Source organism: Protopterus annectens, chromosome 10.part0 (assembly GCF_019279795.1).
Source record: "Protopterus annectens isolate FY-2018-M chromosome 10.part0, PAN1.0, whole genome shotgun sequence".
Taxonomy (NCBI): Eukaryota; Metazoa; Chordata; order Ceratodontiformes; family Protopteridae; genus Protopterus; species Protopterus annectens.
In genome coordinates this window covers 439,473,226-439,498,135 of record NC_056744.1, presented here as the reverse complement: position 1 = coordinate 439,498,135, position 24,910 = coordinate 439,473,226, and the positions used below count along the sequence as shown (strand labels likewise).

General features: G+C 43.2%; 1 protein-coding gene across 2 annotated transcripts in view; it reads left to right on the top strand.

Annotated features, from left to right (window-relative positions):
* The window catches only part of ARMH1 (armadillo like helical domain containing 1), an 859,505-nt gene that overhangs the window by 311,743 nt on the left and 522,852 nt on the right, over nucleotides 1-24,910 (top strand). For both annotated transcript variants that reach the window (XM_044085339.1, XM_044085338.1), the window contains exon 5: nucleotides 9,569-9,765. In XM_044085339.1, the coding sequence (XP_043941274.1) occupies nucleotides 9,569-9,765 (197 nt within the window). The remainder of the gene's footprint in view (nucleotides 1-9,568; nucleotides 9,766-24,910) is intronic.

Here is a 24,910-nt window from a genome sequence, read left to right as displayed (position 1 = left end):
TTTTTGATGTCATCATTATTGCTGCATAGGACTGTCTCTATGCTTTTTCTTACATTGTATGTTATTTCCTGGAGCTTTTCTCCCCGGGCCTCTACTGAAAATGGACATATATCCAGTTAGACTAGCCCGGTCAACAAATGTAAAATAAATAAATAAAATAAATAATGTGGAGTCTTGCCAGGGTTATCATGAGAATAATCAATGCCATGAGACCCATAATCCTGAAATTCTCTCTTGCAGTGACCAAAGTCTGAGTGGAAAACCTTAGAAACAGATCTAAATAAGGATCTATTTTCCTGTGGAAGAAAAGCTGTCTGAACTGAGGTATCTAGTTGACATCCTAGGAACACAATTTGTGTGACAGAGTCACAAAAGACTTTTGACTTTTCCCTTATGCAAGAAAGAGATTCCTGACACTTTGAAAAAGTCTCTGCAAAGATAAGCAAGTCATCAAATTAGGGAAAAATGTGGATATCCTATAGCATACAAGGAGCTATAACTGGAGCTAGACACTTTGTGAACACCTTTGGTGTAGATGAAAGTCCAAATGTTAAAGTAGACAAGTGATAATGTGATCCAGACATAGAAAACCTTAAGACTTTCTGGAAGAAAAAATGGGCCAGGGTAGGAATGGGTCACAAAGTCTCTTGAACAGTCATTCAGACATATTGGACTGTCCTTCGTTTGGGGAGATTACAGACTTCCCTTTGGAACTACCTTCTTAAACATCCATATGCCTGAATTATGCAAGACTGTTTATTCTGTTTTCTGCCAAAAATGGAAGATGGGAAAGAGAATCCCTTGCACAATTTGGAAAAGAAGAGCTGATAACACTGAAGAGAGTCTTTGGATCAGCTTGCACTATTCATCACATTTTTTGATCACCTCTACAGCAGAGGGCCAAACATTAAATCTGTATCCTGGGGAGAATTTAAAATTTCAGTTTTAACATCACCTGGGGGGGTTCTGAGAATGCAGCCATGCAAAGCTCCTTAGAACTGTACTAGTGTCCATAGCCCTGTAAGAAGTATCAACAGAGTCATACACACACTGCAAACAATGAGTAGTGACCTGTGCAAAAGAAGAAACTAAGTTATTTAAAGCAGATTTTTCCTCACAAGAAGAAACTGCAGATAAAACATTCTTCATACTTTCACAATTAGAACAAACCTTAACATATGAACCTGACAATTCAAAGTTCTGAAAACCAAAGTTTCAGAAGCATACACGTTTTCCCACACCTGTCAATAATTTTCCCATCCTTATCGGAAAGAGTAGTATTGGAATTAACTAAGATTTTAGCAGTAGTGGTATCAACTAAGGCTATAGCTGCTGGGAAAGGTTTGGGAATAGTGTATAAAAATTAAAAGACCGAGGAATTTAATATATCCTGTCTGTCTTTTTAGGGGCAGCTGGCTGACTAACAGGAAAATAGCAGGCGGTAACACACACACACACACACACACACACACACACACACACACACACACACACACACACACACACACACACACACACACACACACACACACACACACACACACACACACACACACACACACACACACACACACACACCCTGTAAAGCTGATAGAACAATGGGTGTGGGTTCTGGAAAATCTTTCTATAACAACTCATAGTATTTTCTGAGGGGCTGTGAAACCTCACTGTTGTCCCACTGAAAACAGTGGCACATTCTAGCAATAGTCTCAGAGAAAAAGAAACTCCTACAGGGAGAATTAGAAACTGAGCTTTCCTCTGACTCTTAATCAGAAATCAGGGGAAGAAAACCAGAATCCACCCCTTCATCCTCATGTTCAGATTCAGAATTTTGAATCTCTTCAGTAAAGAGGAATCCCTATTTTTTATCAGAAACTACTTTACAAGAAGGTTCAATAGCCTGAAGTAAACCCTGAGCCAAATCTAGTAAATTACCTTAAGAAATTTGAGGAGGACTTGATATATACTTGGTTTTCTGTTTTTTTTCTTTTTTTTGACAGGCAAAATGGGGCTAACAGAGTTATCAATGGCATCAGCTGCTTCCCCAGGGTTGGGCACTGCAGTGTGGCACAACAAGGGAAACCTTCTCTCTTCCCTCTCCCAGGACCGATAAGAGTATCTCTCCCTTGCCTACTGAGGGGACTCCAACACCTGCAGAAGATGTGGCAAATCCACACTCCATAGTGGCTGTAGGTGCCATACCAGAGGGATCCAGGCTAAAAGATGAGTGGTCTAAGGTATAATAAATGGCCACAGCAGAATCACCCACCTGCAGCTGAGGCAAATCGCTAGCCTGCTGTGGTGACAAAGGCTGCTTGCTTCACTTTTTATTTTTGTAGCTGGAAGAAAGGCCAACTGTGGGACTGGTAGTCTGTTCCAGTCAAGCCAAAAATTATGTCTCTTTCCCAGGGAAGACAAGCAGCAAATTCCCTGGCAAATTGCCAGTCCACAAAATTTACTTGTTTTAACAGAAAAAAAAACAATAAAAAAGCACTTTCTAACAATCTGCCAGCCCCACCAAGGAAAAATAAACACAATTTATCCACAGAAAATATGTTTTCAGTTAGTTAACACTACTTTTAAACAGTCAGAAAAAATGAGTGCTCCATTTAAAAATATGTTGCAGTCTCAAGACAGTCCATTAAATCACAACACTCCTAGCTTTAAAATAACTTTCCTGAAGGCGAATGTTAATAAAACATCAATACTTATAAGAAAATATTAATTTTTCTCCCAACGGGAACTTATCTGTCCAGCAAAGGAAAGCACAAGCTGACTGGTGATCCTCAAAAGCCTCAGAGCAGCATACTCTTTGGCGCCAGTAAAGCTCTGAAGGGCCTTGCGCCCAGACATGTCTTTTATTCAGTTCAGCTCATGCTGCTTTACAGTTTGAGTTAATGAAAGGTGCCCTGAAGCTTTGGAAGCTGGTTGTCCATTATATCCTTGTCAGGATATAACCCATAAAGCTAAGGCTAATGCAGCAGTGATCAGGATGATGAACGTCAACAGTTAGACCACTTAAACAGCAAACATGTAGTACAACTATCTAATTGCTAATATAGGATGTTAAGTTGTCAATCTCGCCTTCATTCTTGCTGGATGGGTTCGGAGCCAATCCTCGGCTCCGACTCGGCACTTGCTTTAGCTCGAGAACTCCTTTTACCAGCTCGAGGCAACCCTATATTCCATGATGCAAGGCGGAACTACCTTAGATCTCGCTTTGCTTAGCTTAAAGAGGTCTCCTTTGCCAGCTGAGGTAAGTTTTTCTTAGTCAAATAAGAAAAAGTGTAGTTAGGGGTTTATTTTTCCCTGTTAGTGTTAGTGTAGTCTGTAATTAGTTACAGCCCACCCTATTCCCTATTTTTCAACCTTTTTATAAACTTTTATAAGTTTTAATTTAAAGTAGTTTAGTCAGGCCTAGTTCCCCTTAGTTATCTGTTTGTGTAAGGGATTAATTTGTGTGTTTGTGGGGACTGTTTGTGTTCTATCCTCCTAAGGATGTCAAAAGAAGGCAAGGTCTCAGGCTTCAAGAAGTGTGACCAGTGCTGTCAGAAAATGTCTCTGACAGACGGTCACACTTCTTGTGTTTATTGCCTGGGGCCTTTGCACCTGCAGGACTCCTGTGCATTGTGTCATGCTTTTAGCCAGAGAGTCCTGCAGGAAAGGAGGAATAAACTCATCCTCCGAGGTTTACTTAAACCTGAAGGTTCTCCTCCTAAATCAGGGTCAGGAAAACCTCATAAGCCACCAGGCTCAGGCTACAGTGTCCAAGCCTCCTCCGGTGGCTCCGGCTCCGGAGCCGATATCGGCCCGGCTGGAGTCGATCTTCGACTCAAGTAGTGGGTTCGGTGCCGGCTGGCTCCGATACCCTGACTGCTGTGGCCTTGTCGGCTCCGGCTGGAGCCGACACTTTATCCAGCCGGGCCGAGAAATCCTCGGCTCCATCTGGGGTTCAAGGGACTTCGGCTCCGATGGCTTCGACCCGTAAGAGATCCCGGTCCCCCTCTATTATGAGTATTCACTTGGCTCCGGGATCTCCTCTTTTGTCGGAGCGGAGCCATCGGAGCCGATCTTTGAGCTCTTCCAGGCTGTCTGACCACGACTTGGAGAGGGTGGTAAGCAGGCTGTTGAAGTCTCAGGCACTGGCCCAAATGCTCCATAGCCCGTCTCAACAGACTTCGGCTATAGCCCCAATTCTTGAACTTCCTCCTCCGACTCCACACCAGAGTTCGGAGCCGGAGCTTCTTGGGACAGCGACTGTTTCGATGCCGGAGCCGATACATCCTTCGGCTCCGATCTCCTCCTTGAGACCTTCCTTGGAGGGATCCGTCGCCGGGTTTCCACTGTCGGCTCCGAGGGGCTAGTGGCATCGGACCCTTGTCCGACCCGCCTCCCTCTCGGGCCCGGCTTTGGTAAGCTCGGTGCCGACATCGGCCTCGAGCCTTCTCTCTTGGAGCCACCATTCCTGTCTCTTCGAGCGGTATGTTCCGCCTCCCGGGAGAGGAGCCTTTGAGGTGATTAGGAGTGTCCTGGCCTCTGAGTCCGGTCAATGGTCCATCCTCTAGCTCCTCCCTCATCAGTGCCTGCAGATGCCTCTTGCCAGCCTCTTGCTCTCAGGCCCAGGGATCCATCGCCCCAGGTTTCCCACTGAATTTCCTCCTCTTCCGAGGTTTCTCCTGACCCTGCAGGGGAACCCCTCGGAAGAGGACGTAAGAGGAAACACACAGACTCCCTGAGTCTACTACATCTGATACCGACTTAGATGAGTCGGAGGGTTCCCCACGGTCCCCTCTGAGGATGTCTCCTTTTCAGACATCCTTGAGCTCCTCAAACAGAGAGGGAATTGGCCCTCCATTGACCCCTCCGAGGATGAGTCGGTATACCTGGAGGCTTTTGGATCCCGACCCTCCACCTCCTGGGTGTCTCCGCCTTCGACCCACTTATGCAGGTAGTGGCTCGGAAGGCGTGGGCGGCTCCAGATTCTGTGGAACTTGTCCCCAGAAGACCATCCAAGTTCATTACGGCCCCGTCGGATAAACAGTTCCTTTCCAAAGGTGTCTCTGTGGATGCTATGGTGGTGGCGGAGTCCACTAAGAAGGAACTGGCGGATCCTTCAGTACCTGTCCATCCTCCTAACAAGGATTCTAGGACCATGGACAGGTATGGAAAGCTGATGTTTTCTTCAGCGACCTTTGCTATGCTCGCTGAATTACCTTTGTCACTTCACCAGGCTTCAACGAGATATTCTCAAGGAACTGGGTGAAGTAGTCCAGGATCCTTCTGCTGCTGGGGCACAGGAAAAGATTGCCTCACAGCTTGCTATCCTGAATTCCATATCTAACTCCTCCATGCGGCTCATATCTTATGCGGCCGATGGAGCGAGCAGGGCCGCAGGCACAGAAGTTGCTCTTAGACGCCAAGCCTGGATGCGGCTGTGTAATTTTATGGACCCCTTTAAGGCGTCCTTCACTAATACCCCTTTGATGGTTCGGCTTTGTTCGGACCTCAAGTGAAGGATACCTTGACCAGGTGTGAGCAGGACGGTAAAATTCTTTCTGCCGTTGGAGTCCAATTTTCCGCTCCTTCTAGACCATATCCCAAGGGTCAGAAAGGGGAAGATGTGGTTCCGTAAAGCCCAAGGAGCTACACCGGACACACGTGGTCAGTTTACCCCAGAGGCAGAGGGGTAACAATAATAGACGCCCTAGAGGCAGGGGGTCCTCAGAACCAGGGCAACAGGGAGTCTCTTCCTGAGAAGCCCTTTCAGCATCCCTGAGGTGTTGCCTGACTGTCCACCCTTGGAGGCAGTCGGGGGAAGGATTTCACTGTACCCAGTAGCCTGGCAATCCCTATCCCAAGAGAAGTGGGTACAGTCAATTATATCCGAGGGTTACAAGATCCCCTTCGTAAGGTTTCCGACCTCCACAATCCCTTCCAGACATCTCACCCGGTCAAAGGGATTTGGCAAAACAGGAGGTTTCAAAACTCCTAGAAAAAGAGCCCCAGACAGTACCGCAGACCAAGTAGGATCCGGCTACTCAAGATTCGTTTGGTCCCCAAAAGGACGGGAGATTGGAGACCAATATTAGACCTGAGCAATCTGAACAGATTTGTCAAAAGGCAAGATTCCAGATGGTCACGCTTCAGTCCATTCTGCCTTTTCTGGGCAAGGACAACTGGATGTGCTCTATAGACCTTCAGGATGTGTACTATCACATAAAGATTCACAGGCGCCCAGGAGGTTTCTCCGCCGCTAGGGACCAGTCATTACCAATTCAGAGCCCTGCCCTTTGGCCTCACTTCAGCCCCCAGAGTGTTTACCAAATGCATGGCAGTGGTCACAGCTCACCTGAGACGCCTAGGATTCCAGGTGTTTCCTTATTTGGACGACTGGCTCCTCTCCGCCACCACCAAGTGTCAGCTTCTTCAGTCCAGAGACTACACCCTTCAGCTTTGCAAGAATCTGGGAATTTCAGTAAATTTTGAAAAATCTTCTCTGCTGCCTTGCCAATCTATCACCTTTATAGGCAGAGTTAAATATCAAAATGTTAGCCAGACTAACAGATCAAAGAATTCTGGACATCCAAAAATTTGTTCAGCTTCTGTTACAAAGCAACAAGATCAAAGCCAGGTTTGTCCTGAAAGTTCTAGGCCTAATGGCTGCGGCCATTGTTCTTCTACCACTGGCTCGCCACATGCGCTCCTGCAGTGGATGCTATTCACGCAGTGGTCGTATCACAATCTTCCGATGAGACACGAAATCTTAGTAACACAGTCGTGCAGGGCTCATCTGGGCTGGTGGATATCTTCCCCTCTTCTTCATCAGGGCCGACCCTTTGTTCCCCCTCCTCCAGTTGCCACAGTCACCACGGATGCCTCTCTGATCGGGTGGGGGGGGGCATTATCAGGGCAGGATGGTCCACGGGACGTGGCAACCCATAGAATACCATCTGCACATAAATGTCCTGGAGATGAGAGCAGTGCTTTTAACGTTGCAAGCCCTCGACGACTTTCTTCCCATGGGGACTACTGCAGTACAGACGGACAACATGTCCGTGGTCTGGTACATCAACAAACAGGGCGGAACCAGGTCTTATCCCTTATGTCGAGAAACTCTCAGACTTTGGCAATGGGCGATCTCTTCTCAGCGGTTTCTGATAGCAACGCACATCCCCGGCAGGTCCAACCTATTGGCGGACAGGTTAAGCAGATCTATTCTGATGCCTCACGAGTGGTCTCTCAATCAATCTGTAGTGGATCAGATTTTTCTGAAGTGGGGCACTCCTTGTTGCGATCTTTTCGCTACCCCTCAAAACAACAAGTGCCCAGACTATTTCACTCTATTTCCCCTTCCAGGCCAACCCCTGAGAGACTCTCTAACCCAGGATTGGCCTCGGGGACTTCTTTATGCTTCTTTATGCTTTTCCTCCCTTTCCATTGATTCCACAAGTCATTCAGAAAGCCACCGTTTTGAGAGCCAAATTGATCCTCATTGCTCCTTTTTGGCCTCGACAAATTTGGTTTCCGTCTCTGCATCGTCACCTTCTGGTGCAGCCGTGGCATCTGGACCCAGTTCCGGATCTTTTGATCCACCAGTCGGGTCAGCAGCACCGGGCCATTCATTCTCTCAACCTCACTGCTTGGTTGCTCCACTTCCTTCCCTAGCCAGGCTACCAATGATTTCTGACTCAGTCAGAGACATTTTAGTGTCTTCCTTGAAGTCGTCCACTAGGACTATTTATGCTAGCAAGTGGCGACGGTTTTCGATTTGGGCAAACTCCAAAAATATTGATCCTTTTACTGCTCCTGCACATTCTGTTTTAGATTTCCTAGCGGAGGTTTTTCATTCGGGATCCTCGTCATCTACAGTCAAAGTACAACTGGCTGCCATTTCCAAGTATCATGTTGGCTTGCATGACAATAACATCATGTCTCATAGATTATGCAAGGCCTTTTGAGAGGAGTTTTTCTCCTAAAACCACCTATAAAGCATCCTCCTCCTCCAAGAATGGGATCTAAACTTAATGTTAGCATCCTTGATACTACCTCCTTCGAACCGCCTGCTTCATGTTCTTTGAAGTTATTGACGTGGAAAACTATATTTTACTGGCTGTCACTTCTGCAAGAAGGGTTTCCCAGATTCAAGCTCTCTGTATTCGTTCACCTTATTTGGTTTTTCATAACGACAGGGTATCATTAAGAACTAACCCTTCCTTTCTCCCAAGGTTGTATCTCAAACCAATATTAACCAATCTATAGATTTACCAGTCTTTTTCCCTAACTATTCTGACAGAGCTGAAGAGGCATTGCATTTTATGGATGTCCATCGTCAGCTCAGGTACTACTTGCATAGGACTAAACAAATTAGAAAATCGGACCAATTGTTTGTCTCTTATGCAGAAAACAGGTTAGGTCTTCCAGTTTCTAAAGTGACCTTATCCAGATGGTTGACTTCCATCATTTCCTATGTGTACTCTCTCAGAGGCAAACAACTACCTTCTAAGCCAAAAGCACACACGACCAGGAGTCTATCCACTTCTGCAGCTTTTCAGGATAGACTTCCCATTGATACCATTTGTGCAGCAGCTACTTGGGCCACGCCTCATACCTTTGTGTCTCATTACAAGTTGGATTTGGCCTCCAGAGATAGGGCCAGTTTTGGTTCCACAGTTCTCAAGAGTCTGTTCCATTGAGCCACCCGGGATACAGGTGCTAGGGACGCGGTCCCATCCAGCAAGAATGAAGGCGAGATTGACAACTTAACATTTAGAAGTTATGTACCTACCATAACGTTCCATGTTAGTTGTCTTCTCGCCTTCTTTCTGCCCCTCCCTCCTTCCCCTGGCCTGGACAGATCTTGAAGAGTTCCTATTAGTTTGTTTCCTCTGGATCTTTGTTATGAGGACTTCTTTTAGGAAACTTTGTTCCTAATTTGGTCAGGATAACCTTTAGCAGGGTAAGTTAGCTGCCAAACGAGATCTGAGGTAGTTCCGCCTTGCATCATGGGATATAGGGTTGCCTCGAGCTGGTAAAAGGAGTTCTCGAGCTAAAGCAAGTGCCGAGTCGGAGCCGAGGATCGGCTCCGAACCCATCCAGCAAGAAAGAAGGCGAGAGAAGACAACTAACATGGAACGTTATGGTAGGTACATAACTTCTAATTTAAAGACCTTAGCTAAAGCAGATACAGACTGTTAAAATGAATTTAAAATCAGATCAAGAAATGTAAACACTTGTCTGTCTTTCTCTGTAATGGACCTATTACAATGCCTTTATGTCTTTATTCCTTTCCCCATCAGCTGAGTTTATTACTTTTCAATGGTTTTAGGAACTTATAGTCCACTGGTTGTGTATGGACTTTCTAATGGCTTATTTTTCTGTTCTCATGCATGCTTGAGACTACTGATTAAGAACTACATCACACAAATGTGCAAATTAATTTAACTGTCATTGACATATTCTTTTTACAGAATAATTTCAGGAATTTTGATTTACTGAAAGAACAGCACAAAGTTAAATTGCATTCTGTAATCTAAATATCTGAAACTGGTAACATGTGTTTAAAATGAAGGTGTGCGAGCCATAGCAGAATGCCTGGCAAAGTCCAAAACAGAAGATTTGCAAGAACAAGCCCGAACTCTACTGGAATCTCTTGCACATGGAAATCCTAAGTACCTGATTCAAGTCTACAAAGGACTAATTGCCCTTCTGCTGAGCACATCACCCAAGGCACAGCAACTTGCTCTACAGGCACTAAGAGCCACCCAGGTAAAGGGAGTATTTTTTTAATTTTCGGCTCTTGAATATCAGGTTATAATTTTCTCAGTTTTAACAATCACTAATCTGGCTTTTCAGGGTAGTGTTTATTTTAAGAAAGATGAATACTGTGCTATGATTATTGCGTGATGTTGTATTATCTTGTCCATCCTCATTGAATAATGGGATGTTTGTCCACAGGCGTTTCTGATTTGGTAATTGATCCCTCTCCCAAGAACTTAAGCTTCTTCCAATAATGCACATGCCCCCTCCATTTCCACAGATCTCTTTTGCCACTTCAACAATCCCAGTCACTTGATCAGTGCTCAGATAACTGCATGTTTTAAAAGTCCTTTTTTCAGCTCTTTCTAGCCCTCCTTGAAGACTTTTCTTCACAGTTTCTCTTCTTTTTCCTTCCCACTCCTGTAACTCAGTGCAGAGGGCTAGTTGGCCATTTAATTTTAGTTGTTTTTTCTTATAGTCTTAGTCAGCCTATAGGTTTATTTTCTGCTGTAGTAGTGGTACCTTTTGCTATTGTGCCTGTTGTTAGCTGATGGTATTCCCTTCTGTAATTTTGTTATGGGCAAGGGCTCCAAAAACGCATCCACTGTAGGCATAAAATTCTATCCCAGGATGTCCATGACCTCTGTGTAGTATGCTTGGGGCCACAGCATCTTCAGGCCAAATTCAACATTACTAAGGGCTTTGGCCACCATTCTGTCCAGGAGAAAAAGAATACATTAATTTTGAAGGGTCTTCTTCCTTCCTCTTCCTCAGAATTAGACTCGGAAAAAGATGCAGATAAAGAAAAGGGCAGAGAAAAAGACAAAGACAGAGGCAGTGAAAAGGACAGATGAAAAAAAGAGAAAACATAAATCAGGGAATTTTCGTCCCTGATCTTTTCCTTTATTGAAAATTCCTCTTTACTGATGACCTCAGCTCCAACTGGTCCAACTCCATACTTGTTTCTGGTGCTAGGGCCTAACTACACCAAAGCAATTACCAATATCAATCAGTCCCCCAAAAGTCTGGCTAATAGATGCTCTTCTGAGAGGAAGCTTCCAAGGTTCCCCTCCCATTCCCCCTATATTTTTTCCTCAAGATTAGTTTAGAGCACATCTGGTTTTGAATGGAAAAGAGTGATGAGGGCCTTTGTAAATGTTCAAATTGACATGAGTGTAATCCCATTCCCCCCTCTGTTTCTAGGGTTGCTTGGGTTGACACTGCAACTACTCTCAGACACAATTTCTTTGGTTCCTTTCCCAAAGTAAAATTTTGATGATGTGACTGTTTGGGAAAGTAGGTTTTCAGTGTAGTCGTCTCATGGTTTTAAATTTTGGAGAAGTGTAATTTCGATAATGTAAACTAGACCCTGCCCTACACATAAAACCCCAGATTACTCTGCCAAATGCTTTCTCTGCACCAAGACCCTCCAACAACAGAGGTATTTTCTTACATTCTGCTTATCTCTGGATCATCTTTGTTCTATTAATGTTGTCAAATGTTTGCCTCCGCTCCACAAAACCACATTGATCTATATCTATCAATTTTGGCAACACCTTTGCCATTCTTTTAGCTAGTATAGACATAAGCACTTTATAATCATGGTTTAAAATTGAAATGGGTCTATATGAAGCTGAATCTGAGGGGTCTTTGCCATCTTTAGGTAACACAGCCACCATAGCTTTCTTCCAAGATGTTGGTGCTTCACCTCCCTTGAAAATACTGTTAAGCAAAATCTTCCAGATCTTTATCACTTTCTTCGCTCTGAATTTCCAAACTTCCACAGGAATACCATCTGTTCCTGGAGACATTCCTGAAGATTGAATCTGATGTTGTCAATCTTTATTTATTCTTGACAGTTGGTTTGGTTCTGATCCATGGAACCGGCTCGGCCTTTATACAGCTCCCGTCAGCCAAAAACTCTCAAGCCAAGTCCCTACTCATAATGCCCCTGTGTATATTACCTTAGATCTCATTTGCCAGCAGGATGTGTCAGCCTTCTCTCAGCTAAGTATTTTTCTAATTTCTATTTTTATAGAGATAACTTTAAAAATTGGTACTCCTTAATTCTTCTCTTTGTCTTGCTATCTTTATATACATATATATATGCAGTTGTATACTCGTCTACCCTCTTTCTTCTAACCCATACTGGGTTTTCCTTTAGTACCATCGTTGGTACTTGCCCCCTTTATACCTCCTGGTAATCTTATCTCCCATTGTTGGTACATCTTGTCTCCTTCTCTACTTTCCCTTTTTCTCCTTTGTGTGTGTGTGTGTGTGTGTGTGTGTGTGTGTGTGTGTGTGTGTGTGTGTGTGCGTGCACGCGACTGTATCAATGGGCGTGTATTTTTGTTTTTTGCCCTTTGACTAGCTTAAACATGTCTGATAAATAGGCCATTTCTGATAAACTGCCTAAAGGCACGTCAGGATTCAAATATTGCCAAGACTGATAGAAAGATGCCCAATTCCGGCAGGTATCTTTCATGCATGTACTGCTTAGGCGTACCTGATCTGGATTTGGATTGTGATGTATGTAAGGGGTTCAGTCAGAGAACCTTAGCAGAGTGCAGGAATAAGCTCTTACAAAAAGGTTTACTTAAATCCCCTTTTAGCAAAGCCTTGTACAAGGAGGACACCAAACAAGACCTACCAAATAAGAACAGCCATTTGGTACTGACTTCATCCTCAGTTCAAGAGGCTCCTAAACATAAATCCTTGGTTTTGCATCCTTGGGAGCCGATGGCTAAGGTTCTGAAACTTCAGCCTAGTGCCTCCTCAGCACTGTCAACTTCAACGGTGCCATCAACATCCTTGTTGGCACCAGCCTTTGTATGTTCTGGCTCTGCACCAATTTTGCCTACTGCTCAAAAGACATTCACATCAGCACCGATACAGCCACAACCCACCCTCTCATTGCTGAAGCCTATATTGGAAATACCCTGGACAAGATTTTCCCCCTTCCATAGACCCCTACGTGGGACAACTAACAAGTCCATTCATTGAAAGACCAGAGTCTCCTTCAGCCCTTTCAGTAAGGTCCTCCTCTAGTCTCTCAGAGTTGGATGTTGTAAGGTTGGTGGATCAGCTGTTGCTGGCCGGAGGTATTCCTGCCCCTTCTCGGGTCCTTCTCCCACCTGTACTGGAAACCTTTTCTCCCGGAACTCCTACTTATCCTCTTTCAGCTCCCACTGCAGTTTTGGAGATCAGCACTTCAATACCCTCAGTGCCGGCTGCTTCAGTGCCATTATGTGTGTCCACCTTGGCACTGGAAGTTGCTCTGACATCATCAGTTCCTGCATCTCAGGGCCGAGATCCCTCCATTGATTCCATGGTTGCCGGGTTAGCACCTAGTTTGGGTATGGTGCCGGTCTCAGTTCCAGGAACTTTGACAGTTTTGGGTACTTTCCTTGTTCCAACCTTGGAGGGCGGTCCCATAGAGCATAGTGTGACTTCAGTTCCTAGGTGATCGTTCTTGGTTCCGGCTCCCACTCCTCTTTAGGGGGTACCACCTTTCGGAGTGCATATTTTAATTTCCTCTGGTCCAGAGTTGACACCAATCTCAACAAAAGGACGGCAAGCACCAAAACATCAAGTTGCCCAGTTACAGAGCCCCTCCTCTTTGGAGTTTTCCCCAGAGACTCCCACTGAGGAGCCAGCCTGAAAGAGGAAATGCAAGAGGAAGCATTTGGATTCCCCTGAAGAATATGTCATGGAGGACACGAATTTCGATGAAGGGGAGGGTTTCCCATGGTCACCCCCTGGGGATGTTTCCTTCTGAGACATCCTAAAAATTCTGAAACAGAAGGGTGACTGGAAGTCCCAAGACCTATCCTCAGAGGAAACCATGTATTTGCAAGCTTTTGGTGCTCAACCATCTACCTCCTGGGTGTCCCCATCCACTGACAACCTTGTCAAGTTAATTATGCAGCAGGCTTGGAAGGCTCCTGATGCTATAGACCCCATTCCCCAGAGATCTAACAAAATATTATCTCCACCAGAAGACCACCAAAAGATTTGCCAGTAGATGCCATGGCGGTGGTGGTGGCTGCCACCAAAAAAGAACTAGCTGACGAGAGTCCTTCTGTTCATCCTCCTAACAGGGAGCCTAGGACAATGGACAGGTTTGGAAAGTGGGTCTATGCTACACCAACCTTCACACTTAGGTCCTTGAATGTTATGGTACATTTTGCTAGACTCCAGAGAGACCTGATTAAGGAATTATCAAAAACTCTAGCTGGGGCTGTGTCCAGCAAGGTACAAGATAAGGTCGCTACACAGCTAGCCACCCTGGAGTCTCTATCAAACTTGTCCATGTGACTCATCGCCCATGCAAAGGGATGTCCAGAGCAGCAGGTTCTGGCATTGCCATTAGGCGACATGCCTGGATGCACTTGTGTGATTTTGCAGAGCCCTTCAAGTCTTCCTTCTACAACTCTTCATTTGATGGATCTTCCCTGTTCATCCCTAAAGTAAGGGACACACTTGCCAGGAGTGAAAAGGATGGTAAGACCCTGTATGCCATGGGCATTTGTTTTTTTTACCCCTCAATGATCCTTCTCCAGGAATCAGAGGAATGAGAATATGTGGTTCAAGAAGTCTCAAGGACCTTTCCATGACACACTTGGCACCGACTCCTCTTAAGACAGAGGAGGGAGCTCAGATGGAAGATGCCAACCCCAAGGCAGAGGTGGCCCGAGAAACCATGGGTCCATGTAGTCCTTCTCCAGACAGCCCTACCAGCACTCCTGAAAGGAGGCCCAATTGCTTACCTCTGGAAGCAGTCAGGGGAAGACTTTCTCTACACCTGTCAGCCTGGCAACTAATAACATCTGATTTTTGGGTGCAGAAAATCATTGCCAGAGGCTACAGTACCCCCCTTCAACATAACCCTATGTTCTCGAAGAAAAATCTGCGATGTTCCACCCGCATCAGAGGACTCAAGCTGCCATAGAAATACAGAGGCTACTGCAAAAAAGATTCATCCATGAAGTCCCACCAGACCAGTTAGGATCCAGATTTTACTCAAGATGCTTTTTAGTGCCAAGAAAGACAGAGGACTGGAGGCCAGTCCTAGACCTCAGCCTTCTAAACAAGTTTGTCCAGCAGACAAAATTCGAGATGGTCACGGTTCAGTCTATTCTCCCCTTTCTAGAGAAAGATGATTGGATGTGCTCTATAGACCTTCAAGATGCATATTATCACATAAAAATAGGTATACGCTCAAGAAGGCTTCTCCACTTTCGGCTGGGAACCAGTCATTACCAGTTCAGAGCATTGCCATTTGGTCTCACCATGGCTCCCAGGGTGTTCACCAAATGTACAGCGGCCATCATGGCCCATGTGAGATTAAACAGATTCCTCGTGTTTCCTTATCTAGACAAGTGGCTCCTCACCGCCCCCAACAGGTGTCTACTGACACAAAACTTAGAGTTCATCATACATCTCTTCAAGTCCCTAGGCATCACAGTGAACTACGAGAAATCTCAGCTGTCTCCCACTCAAGACCTAGCGTACACTGGGGCCCAACTCGATACAGTCTCCTGCATAGCCTCTCTACCCCTTCACAGACTACAAAAGATAAGATGCTAAGTCCAATCCATTTTACTGAAATGAAAAGTGCCCACTTTTCTTGTTCTTCAAACCCTGGGCTCCATGGCAGAAGCTATTACTCTAGTCCCCATGGCATGGTTTCACATGAGAATACTTCAATGGCTTCTAACTTCACAATGGTCCATCCTTTCTCATTCATTAAGTCATCCGATCTTAATAACGGAAACTTGCAAGAAAGATCCATCTTGGTGGATGGAGTCAGAAGAGACCCTTATGGGACGACCTTTTGTTCCCCCTCAGCCCAAGGCCATAGTGACCACGGATGCCTCCCAGATGGTGTGGGGGCATTATCTGGGAAAAACAGTCCCAGGCACTTGGTCTCCTCAAGAGGCCTACATACACATCAATGTCCTGGAGATGAGAGCAGTGCTCCTAAAATTGCAAGCCTTTCGGAATGTTCTTCCTCCGGGAATGGTTGCAATCCAATCAGACAATGTGTCATTAGTCTGGTACATCAACAAACAAGAGGGAACCAAATCCTACCCCCTCTGCTGGGAAGCTCTCAGAGTTTGGCAATGGGTGCTATTATCCAACCACTTTCTTATGGCAACGCACATCCTGGGGAGTTCCAACGTGATAGCGGACAAGTTGAGCAGACACATCCTACTGCCGCACAAGTTGTCTCTAAATCCCAAAGAGGCAAAACAAATATTTTGCCAATGGGGCGAGCCTTGCTGTAACCTACTTGCCTCCCCAGTAAACAACAAGTGCAGCGCATACTTTGCCTTACTCCCTCTAGAGGGAGAGTCACCGAGAGACGCTGTCCTCCTAGATTGGCCCCCAGGTCTCATTTATGCATTTCCCCCTGTTCCTTTATTCCCCCTTTTCTGAAGAAAGCTCAGAGGTTGTGATCCAGAGTAATCCTTATTGCCCCGTTCTGGCCCAGGCAAGTTTGGTTCCCCTTCCTATGGCCTCACTTGGTTCATCCACCTTGGACTCTGGACCCAGTTCCAGATCTTTTGTCACACCCCAAGGGCTGTCACATCCAGACCTTCACTCCCTCAAGCTCACGGCTTGGTTCCTCCAATTCCATTAGTCACCAGGCAATCTAATATCACTTCTCCTGTCCAAAAATTCTTCTGGCTTTTCATAGACCATTCACCAGGAAACTGTATTCCAGTAAATGGAAAAGATTTTCTCTTTGGGATTCTAAGAATAATTTGGATCCTTTCTCAGTCCCAGTTGAAAAAATTGTAGATTTTCTGGCGAATGTCTTCAACCAGAGAGCAGCTGCATCAACTGTTTGAGTTACCTTAGCAGCCATCTCTAATTTTCACAACAGTTGCTAAGACCATTCCCTAATTTCCCATCATTTATGCAAAGTGTTTCTTAAGGGAATTATACGTATCAAACCTCCATTCAAGGATCCTTTACCACCATGGGATCTTACAGTCATTTTGCAATATTTAGTGCTACCTTCCTTTGAGCCAGCTGCTACTTGTCATCTCCAGTATCTTTCCTTGAAAACTCTGTTTCTAGTGGCCATTACTTCTGCCAGACGTGTTTCAGAAATACAGGCACTTTGTGCGAAACCATCTTACATAATCTTCCATAAAGACAGTGTCCTTAAGGACTAACCCTTCATTCCTTCTTAAGGTGGTCTCATGGTCAAACATCAATCAATCCATTCATTTACCAGTTTTCTTTCCAAATTTCTCAAATAAAGGTGAGTACTGTTTACATCTGTTAGATGTCCACAGACAGCTGAGATTTTATCTTGACAAGACTAAGGTTTATAGAATTTCAGACTTATTGTTTATATCTTTTTCAGGACCAAGGGTAGGTAAACCTGTTTCTAAGGTGACCATATCAAAATGGCTAAGAGATTGTGTAACTTTCATTTATGAACAGAACAATCGTAAAATACCTGCACCTGTAAGGTCTCACTCAACCAGATCTATTGCTACTTCAACTGTTTTTCATTACAAGGCCTCTCTGGATGAAATATGTGTGGCCACAACTTGGGCAATGCCTCATACCTTCATTAGTCATTACAAATTGGATATGATTTCCAGGGGAAGAGCACCCTTTGGCTCTATGGTTCTCAGTAATATCCTTCCATAAGACCACCCAGGGTGTAGGTACCTGGGTACTCTGTCCCAACTGTCAAGAATAAATGAAGATTGATAGCATCAGATAAAGAAGTTATGTACTCACCATAACTTCCATCAGTGTTGTCGATCTTCATTCATTCTTGACATCCCACCCTCCTTCCCCACTCCGTTAGATTTCCTGGAAGCTCATACCCTTGTCCTGGGCTTGCATTAGGGTATTTACCTTGGACATGACTTCCTCTCATATATTATACCTACTTCATCTTGCTGTAATTGCAAACTCGATCTGAGGTAATATACACAGGGGAATTATGGGTAGGGATTTGTCTTGAGAGTTATTGGCTGACGCGAGCTGTATAACAGCTGAGATGGTTCTGAGGATGTATCACTGTTTTTATCTCTTCACCTTCTAGCTTAACTGTTAGTTGTTGACGCTCGTCTACCTCTAACTTTGGCATAATTAAGTCTTCCATAAATATTTTCATTTCTACTCTTTCTGATTTCCACATTTCTCTGCTTTATACAAAATTTTGAAAATATTTCTAAAACATCTGCATGCTCTCTGGTTATTTTTCTTGTTATAGGTTCCCTAAGTTTGGGGACAACCCTTTCAACATCCTATTGCCTAAATTGTTGTGCCAGACGTTTTTGTGCTCTGAAGTTGTTGTAAAAAATAGTTATTTAACTGCAGTCTTTCAAAACTCATGCATATTATCCAGATACTACCTTATTTTCTCTTTTTCACTCTGCATTTATAGGTTCATAGGATGATACTAGGCTATTGGCCCAGAGGCCCTTATAAGCCTAGCCAAGAATTATGCCCATGTTCCCTCAAAGTCAGCACCTGTTTCCCCTGTCTAACAGGGACACAGGTGGGATCCCAGGGGTGTATTTTCTGTTTTCCATCCAGTCATCCAGGTTTCTGTTAAAGAGGGCTAGAGAGGTACCCTACTTAACATGCAGAGGAAGTCTATTCCACAGATGGGGAAGTCTCTGGGACACAAATCTATCCTGCCAACAAGTTCTATTAATGTCACAGACCAGGTTGCCCAAGTGGATTTTGACTTATGGATATGCAACAACTCCATCAAGGCTGGGTCTGAGATGGCATGTATGCCAGACACAGGTCACCTCTGTGCAGCCTGTTTGAGACTGACTAGAGGGACACAGCTTTTAGCCTATCTGTATAGGACAGGTGTTTGAGACCCTGGATTTTCCTGATCAGGAACCTCTGTCATCTTTCCAGCTGCTGCATGTGCTTGGCAAGGTACATGCCGAAAGGGGCATTGTACTTGATAATGGGTCTGATAAGGGAGGAGTACAGGGATGTTATGACCTCCTTGTTCCTGGATGAAATACCCTTACTTATGAGGTGAGCCATGTCAAAAGCCTTCTGTACAACGGAGGCAACGTGGTGTTCAAAAGTCAGGTTGCTATCAACTTGGGTGCCCAAGTCCCTAACGACTGCTTGCATGCTTAATACATTGCTATTAATGTGATAATTGCTGGGGATGCCATTTTCCCTAAAGGGGATAATGATGCATTTCTTGGCATTCAGTTTGAGGCCATACTCCTAGCACCAGTCATGAGTTTTTGTAAGGCCCTCTTGGAGGATGCTCAAATCACTATGGGAATTTAAGACAGCACCCAGCTTGCAGTCATCTGCAAACTTGGTCAGCCACAGTCCGCTGGTATTGGCTTACACCGCAGAAAAGTATATCCCAAACAGTAGAGGCCCCAAGAGGCCCCATTTACTCCTCCTCTTGTTCTGTGTGATTTCCCTTATTCTGTCAGCCTCTCTAAGTAATTTGTATTACTTCTCAACCATATATCTTTCTCTTTTATTTCATCCCTATGTTTATTGTATCCCAGTCTCTAGCTATAACTTCTGAAGATATTTCTATCTTCCCCAATAACTCTCAAGTAGTTTTCACTATCCATTCATTAAATTCCTGTCTTTTTAACGGGTAGATGAGAAAGTGCCAGTGAATTATTTGTCCTTCATTACCCTGCATTTTTATCTTAGATTTTATTAGTGCATGATTAGAAATAGTTATTGGATGTGTGCTGAAACTTTTAATTAAACGCACACATTCCTGTGAAATATACTTTTTATCTAGTGTAGCCCAGTTATTGTACCTTGTTGATAATATGCCAAATATTTCCGAGTTCTTTCTACTGAATTCACATAATCCATACCAAATATTTTTATATTTTTTTTCAGAAAAATATCCCTCTTTTGTTATATTACCCCTTCTAAGTCCCCCTGATAAATCCACACTTTGCAAGTCAAAATCCAGTCCCCATCTTAAATAATATTCCTTGCTGAAAACTCATTATTTCTCCCACAATTTTATTAAGCTCAATAGTAGCAGTTTTCAATGGAATATAAATGCATGCCATTGTAATCTTCCTCCGTGGCCAGTAGCCCCTTACTACCGCAAATCTGCATTTTTTGTCTTTATTTCCTCATCTATCTCTATTGAAGCCCCTCTAGCAATTAGTGTAATTACATCCCTTTTCCTCTGTCCTTGATATCCATTCTGATATCCTCTTTGTCAAAATCAGATGATCATTTCTTTCCAAATGTTTTTCCTGCAGCATTGCTATTTGCACTCTGTATTTCTTAATATAATTCAGTATTATTTACCTTTTATCTATACCTGTAAGGCCACTCACATTCCAGGATAATATGGACAGCTAGCCATCTGATAAAAAGCTATTGTTCCCACCTACTGTACATGGCAGTTTTTTGAATGTGTATTTCCAGCATTTGTGTTACATGCATATACTAATATCTGGCAGACTGATCTTTTGTACAGTTGTTTCTTCTCATCTCCGTTTGAACCTAAGTCACATTTTTCAAGATGTTTTGTTTTAATGAAAACCCACAAACAGAAAACTAGATGCAAAACACCTCCATCCTCTATTACCATGGAACACACAAACTATGTACATCTTCAAAACATGAATTTTAACCCACTAGAAGGGAACAATTATTAAACTTGCTTATGTCCAGATGTTTTTTCTCTTGTTATACTGTAAAACTTATATTTTTTACAACTAAAAAAGTATTTGTTTACTTTAATATCTTTAACAACTACAGAGTCACTGAAAAGACTCCCACCATTTAAAATACCCCTGACTACACACTATACAAAATTGTCTTAGTGTATATAACATGCAGTTTATATCATGAAATGTTTTATATAAATACTAGTAATAACAAATATTGTTTTACTTAAGGTTAGTTTCCCCCTTTTAGTGCCTGTCTAAGCATTAATGATATAAAGTGGTGTATATGCTTTACAGTCCACCCACAAGTTTAACAAAGTCAGCAAAAGTCCAGTGATTTTCGGCTACTTTTTATTACAAAACCATATTTCACAAATGTGATACAATGCTTTATAGTCCTCCATTTAATCACTAATTTCAGAGCTGCTGGTCTTCTTTCTATTCGTCTCCATTGCCCAACACCAGACTGTGGTTCATGTCCAATGACATGCTGATTCTTCTAGTCAATTCCTGTGCTTTATTTTCTGTCTCGCAAATATTTTCCTTTGGAACATTGGAAAAGGTTTCACTGGCAAAGTCTGTGAATCTTACCATCAGAAGAATGAGAAGCAGAGTCCCCTTCTGTTTGTTGACTCACTGTTTTATTTATTTTACATTTGCTTACCGGGAGAGTCTGACTGGGCATAAAACACTTTTTCAGTGGAGGACCAGGGAGAAAAGCTCCATTGTTAGTCGACTATTATGTTAGTAGAAAGAAAATTGTATAATACAATAAAGAAAAAAATAGTAACAGACATTCATAATGGTAAAAAGGCTAAAACAGAATAAATTGGTCAAGTGGGAGACAAGACCAATAATCTTATATAACAATGCTTCTAGAAGACAGTTCTTAAAGTAGTAGCAGGTAGTGACATTGTATACAATGAGGGTGCAATTACAATACTTTGGATTATATACAGGTAGCATAGCAAACTGAAGACTTAAAATCTGACAGATATTAACAGTGAGAAAGAAAAAAAACAACATAAGGTAGTCATATGATTAAAATTCAATGCTTATTACATATGCAATTCAAATTTTAAAATCAGCTAGTTCCATGGTTTAGACTACCCATGCCCAGTACATGTACAAGTCCAGGAATTGGTGAAGTGGGCTTTAATGTGATGCTTGAAGTTTTTTTAAGCTAGTTATAGTTCTAATTTCAAGTGGTAAGGCATTCCACAGTTTAGCAATGTAGTAGGAGTATAGAGAGTCACCTGAGCTATTTTTACTCCTGGTTACTTCAATTAGAGCTTTATTAGTGGATCTTAGTGGATGGATACTTATATGGGGATTGAGGATGCCTTGTAGAGCTGGTGTTTTATCAGGTTTTTAGTACATTTGGTGGGAGGTAGAGAGTTGTGTGAGGATGAGTTGGTGGAGTAGTTCTAACCAAGATAGTTGTCTTAGGGCCTTACAATGATGGGTTCTAGGAGGACAACTAGTGGCAAATTTAGCTATCTTATTATAACAAGCATCTAGCTTGGTTAGGTCTGATTTGGAGAGGTTGGTAAAGATGGGTGAGGTAGTAAAGTTGACAGAAGATGAATTCTGGCTGTGGTTATTCTGGAGTTTGTGGTTAGGTAGTTTTTGCATCTGTATAAGGTAACTATTTTATTGTGTACTTTTTTTACAGTCTGGGCAATGTGTAAATGGATAAACTTTTTTTATTTCCTCCTCACCCTGTTCTGCATAAAAAAAAAACACTTGGAAGAGAGCTGGATACAGTATCTTGAATCTCACACCTGCCTCTCAACATTCTCTGATTAATGGGATAAATGTGTTTTTCTTCTGCCTGTTGTACTGTGAATAATAATTTTCTACAAATACTCTGCTGTCTTTGATTTTTAATACTTTGCCCTTTTGCCACAATTTTGTCAGGATCAACTCTTTCTGCTTGTCATGGCCAGATTTGGAGCTTACACTTGATGTGCCCTTTCAGTTAACAAATTCTGTTGTGGAACACCAGTCCAGTTGCTTATTTTTGCTTTCATAAAATTAATACAGTCTGTTCCTTCCAGTTTGTCTGGTAGAACAGAAAATCCCAGGTTTTCTCTGCATGCTCTGTTTTCTAACTCTGCTGTTTTTAAACAGTTCTTCTTGAGAAACTTCATACTCAGCTTTTTCTTCAAGTCATCCTTTGATTTTTGCAGTTTTATCAGTTCATCTGAATGGCTAATTAAAGCTTTTTCTATTTTTTTTCATACATTTTTGTTTGAATTGATATATTCTTTGAAAGTTTTGTTTATTTTAGTCACCTCTGAGTACATTTGATTTATTTTTTCCTCTAAATTACTGAAGTCGTATTATGGACCAAAGCTGAAGCTTGATCTGCTTTTTTCTGAATAGCTGCAGAATCCTTCCCAGACTGTGATTCTCTTCACCTTTTCTGGTAGACTTTTTGTGCTGAGGTTTTCCAGATGTCTTCTTTCCTGGCATCTGAGCAGTATATTTACTAGCCTGTAAATTAATTTTATGAAAACAACATTTTCAATGGTACTCCTTTTTCTCAGTTTCTGTTTTTACACTGGGACAGAGCTGAAGTTATGCAGTTCATCAGTGTGCAGCCATCTTGGAAGTCCAGGGTCCTTCCCCATTATAAGTTTGGGTGCCAGATGTTTGGAAGCTATTGTTCTTTTCAGAGCTTCCTCTGTTGACATCATCTGTATCAGATCCCTTGATGTTGAATACAAAGTGTCTAACTCATTTGACTGTCATTGCCTCAAAGTCAATGGAGTCTCAACGCTGACCCCTTGATGCTGGGTCTTCACCACTGCCTTTAGTGCAGACTCATTCAGAGCCATTTTTGGTGTTGGGGTCATCAGTTTTCAAAAAGTTGGCTTTGATCTTGACATTGGAGACTTCAGGTCTGTCAGTTTCATTGCCTCCATCCTTGATACCATTGATGTCCACCTCTTTGGGGGCAGACACAGAACTATGTCAGGGAGTCTCTGGTACTGGTAGACTCACATTAGCCTTTGAGTTTATCAAGAGTAGCATAGGCTATGCATCTGTGCAGACAGGGGATGCCTACAATGACTTTGGCTACATCCATGGACATCCTTTAGCCTTTCATTTTCACCATAATTCCCAGGGATAGGGCAGATCTGAAGGCCTTAAACAAGCTCTCCATAAGGGTCACCAGGGTTTTTTGAGTAATTTAGATGAGTCCTCTCCCAATTCACCACAAAAACATATATGTAAGAGGAGACACATTGACCTACCATGGAGTCCCTCACCTTAGACACTGAACAAAATGAAAGAGAAGGATCTTGACAGTCCCCTCCCCTTGGTGATATACTGTGGTAGAGAGGTCTTTGGCCCATGACCCCCCCCCCTTTCCCTGGATGAGGAAGTTCTCTTTGAAGCCAACAGGTCTGCCTCCTCTACCTCCTGGATGGTACATTCAGTCAACTGTATGATGGTCTTAATGGTGGAGAACGCATGTCAGGAGCCCAATGTGGAAGAAATTATTGCTCATCAACTGGATAAAATGTTATTCCCACCTAAGGACAGACAACACTTGAGTAAGAGACTTCAGGTGGACTACATCATTGTAACAGCAGCTACCAAGAAGAAACTTTGCAGTAACCATCTAACAGTCCATCTTCCCAACAATGATTCTCATACCATGGACCACATGGTGAAGCAAGCATATACATCAGGCTTATTTGCACTTAGAACATTTAACTATTTGATCCATATGATTTGGCTCCAGAGTGACCTTGCAGAACAAGCATTATACTCTCTAAGGAAGCCTGCCACTTCTGAGACTCAGAATCAACTCAAGTTTCAGGTGGTGACTATATTAACTATTTCCAACCTGTCTATTAGACAACTGCACAATGAGACTGATATAGCCACTATTGTGTCAGTCACTGACAAAAAAATCTTATCATCCTCCTTACAAATTCTGTTCAGACAGAATAACCATGCCAGAGAAAACCCCTTTAGCAGACACCACTCCCGGGACAGAGGGGTCTGCACAGCCAGGGATTCAGTGGTCCTTTCTCCAGACAGCAACCACAGCATCTCTGAAGGGTTGTTTGACTAATCTCTCTCTCTGGATATAGTCAAAGAGCAGATTGTCTCTTCAATCAGATGCATAGATAGCCACTGCATAGGACAACTGTGTGAAGATCAGAGTATCTGGAAACTTTGTCATCCTATTCTCATCAACATCAAGAGTGTCATCAATACTCCTTCCAGGCATGCCATCCCATCAAAAGAAGGCAGCAGTGAGGAAGATACAAAAAAGAGACATTCACGAGGTCCAACCAGACCAGAAAGGGTGCAAAGTCTATTGAACATTACTTCCAAAAAATTCAAACAACTTCAGTCCCATACTAGACTTAAGCAGGCTAAATCAGTATGTAAAGAAGACACAAGTTCAGATGGTCATAGTGTAAACTATTTTCCCCTGCCTACTTGATGTG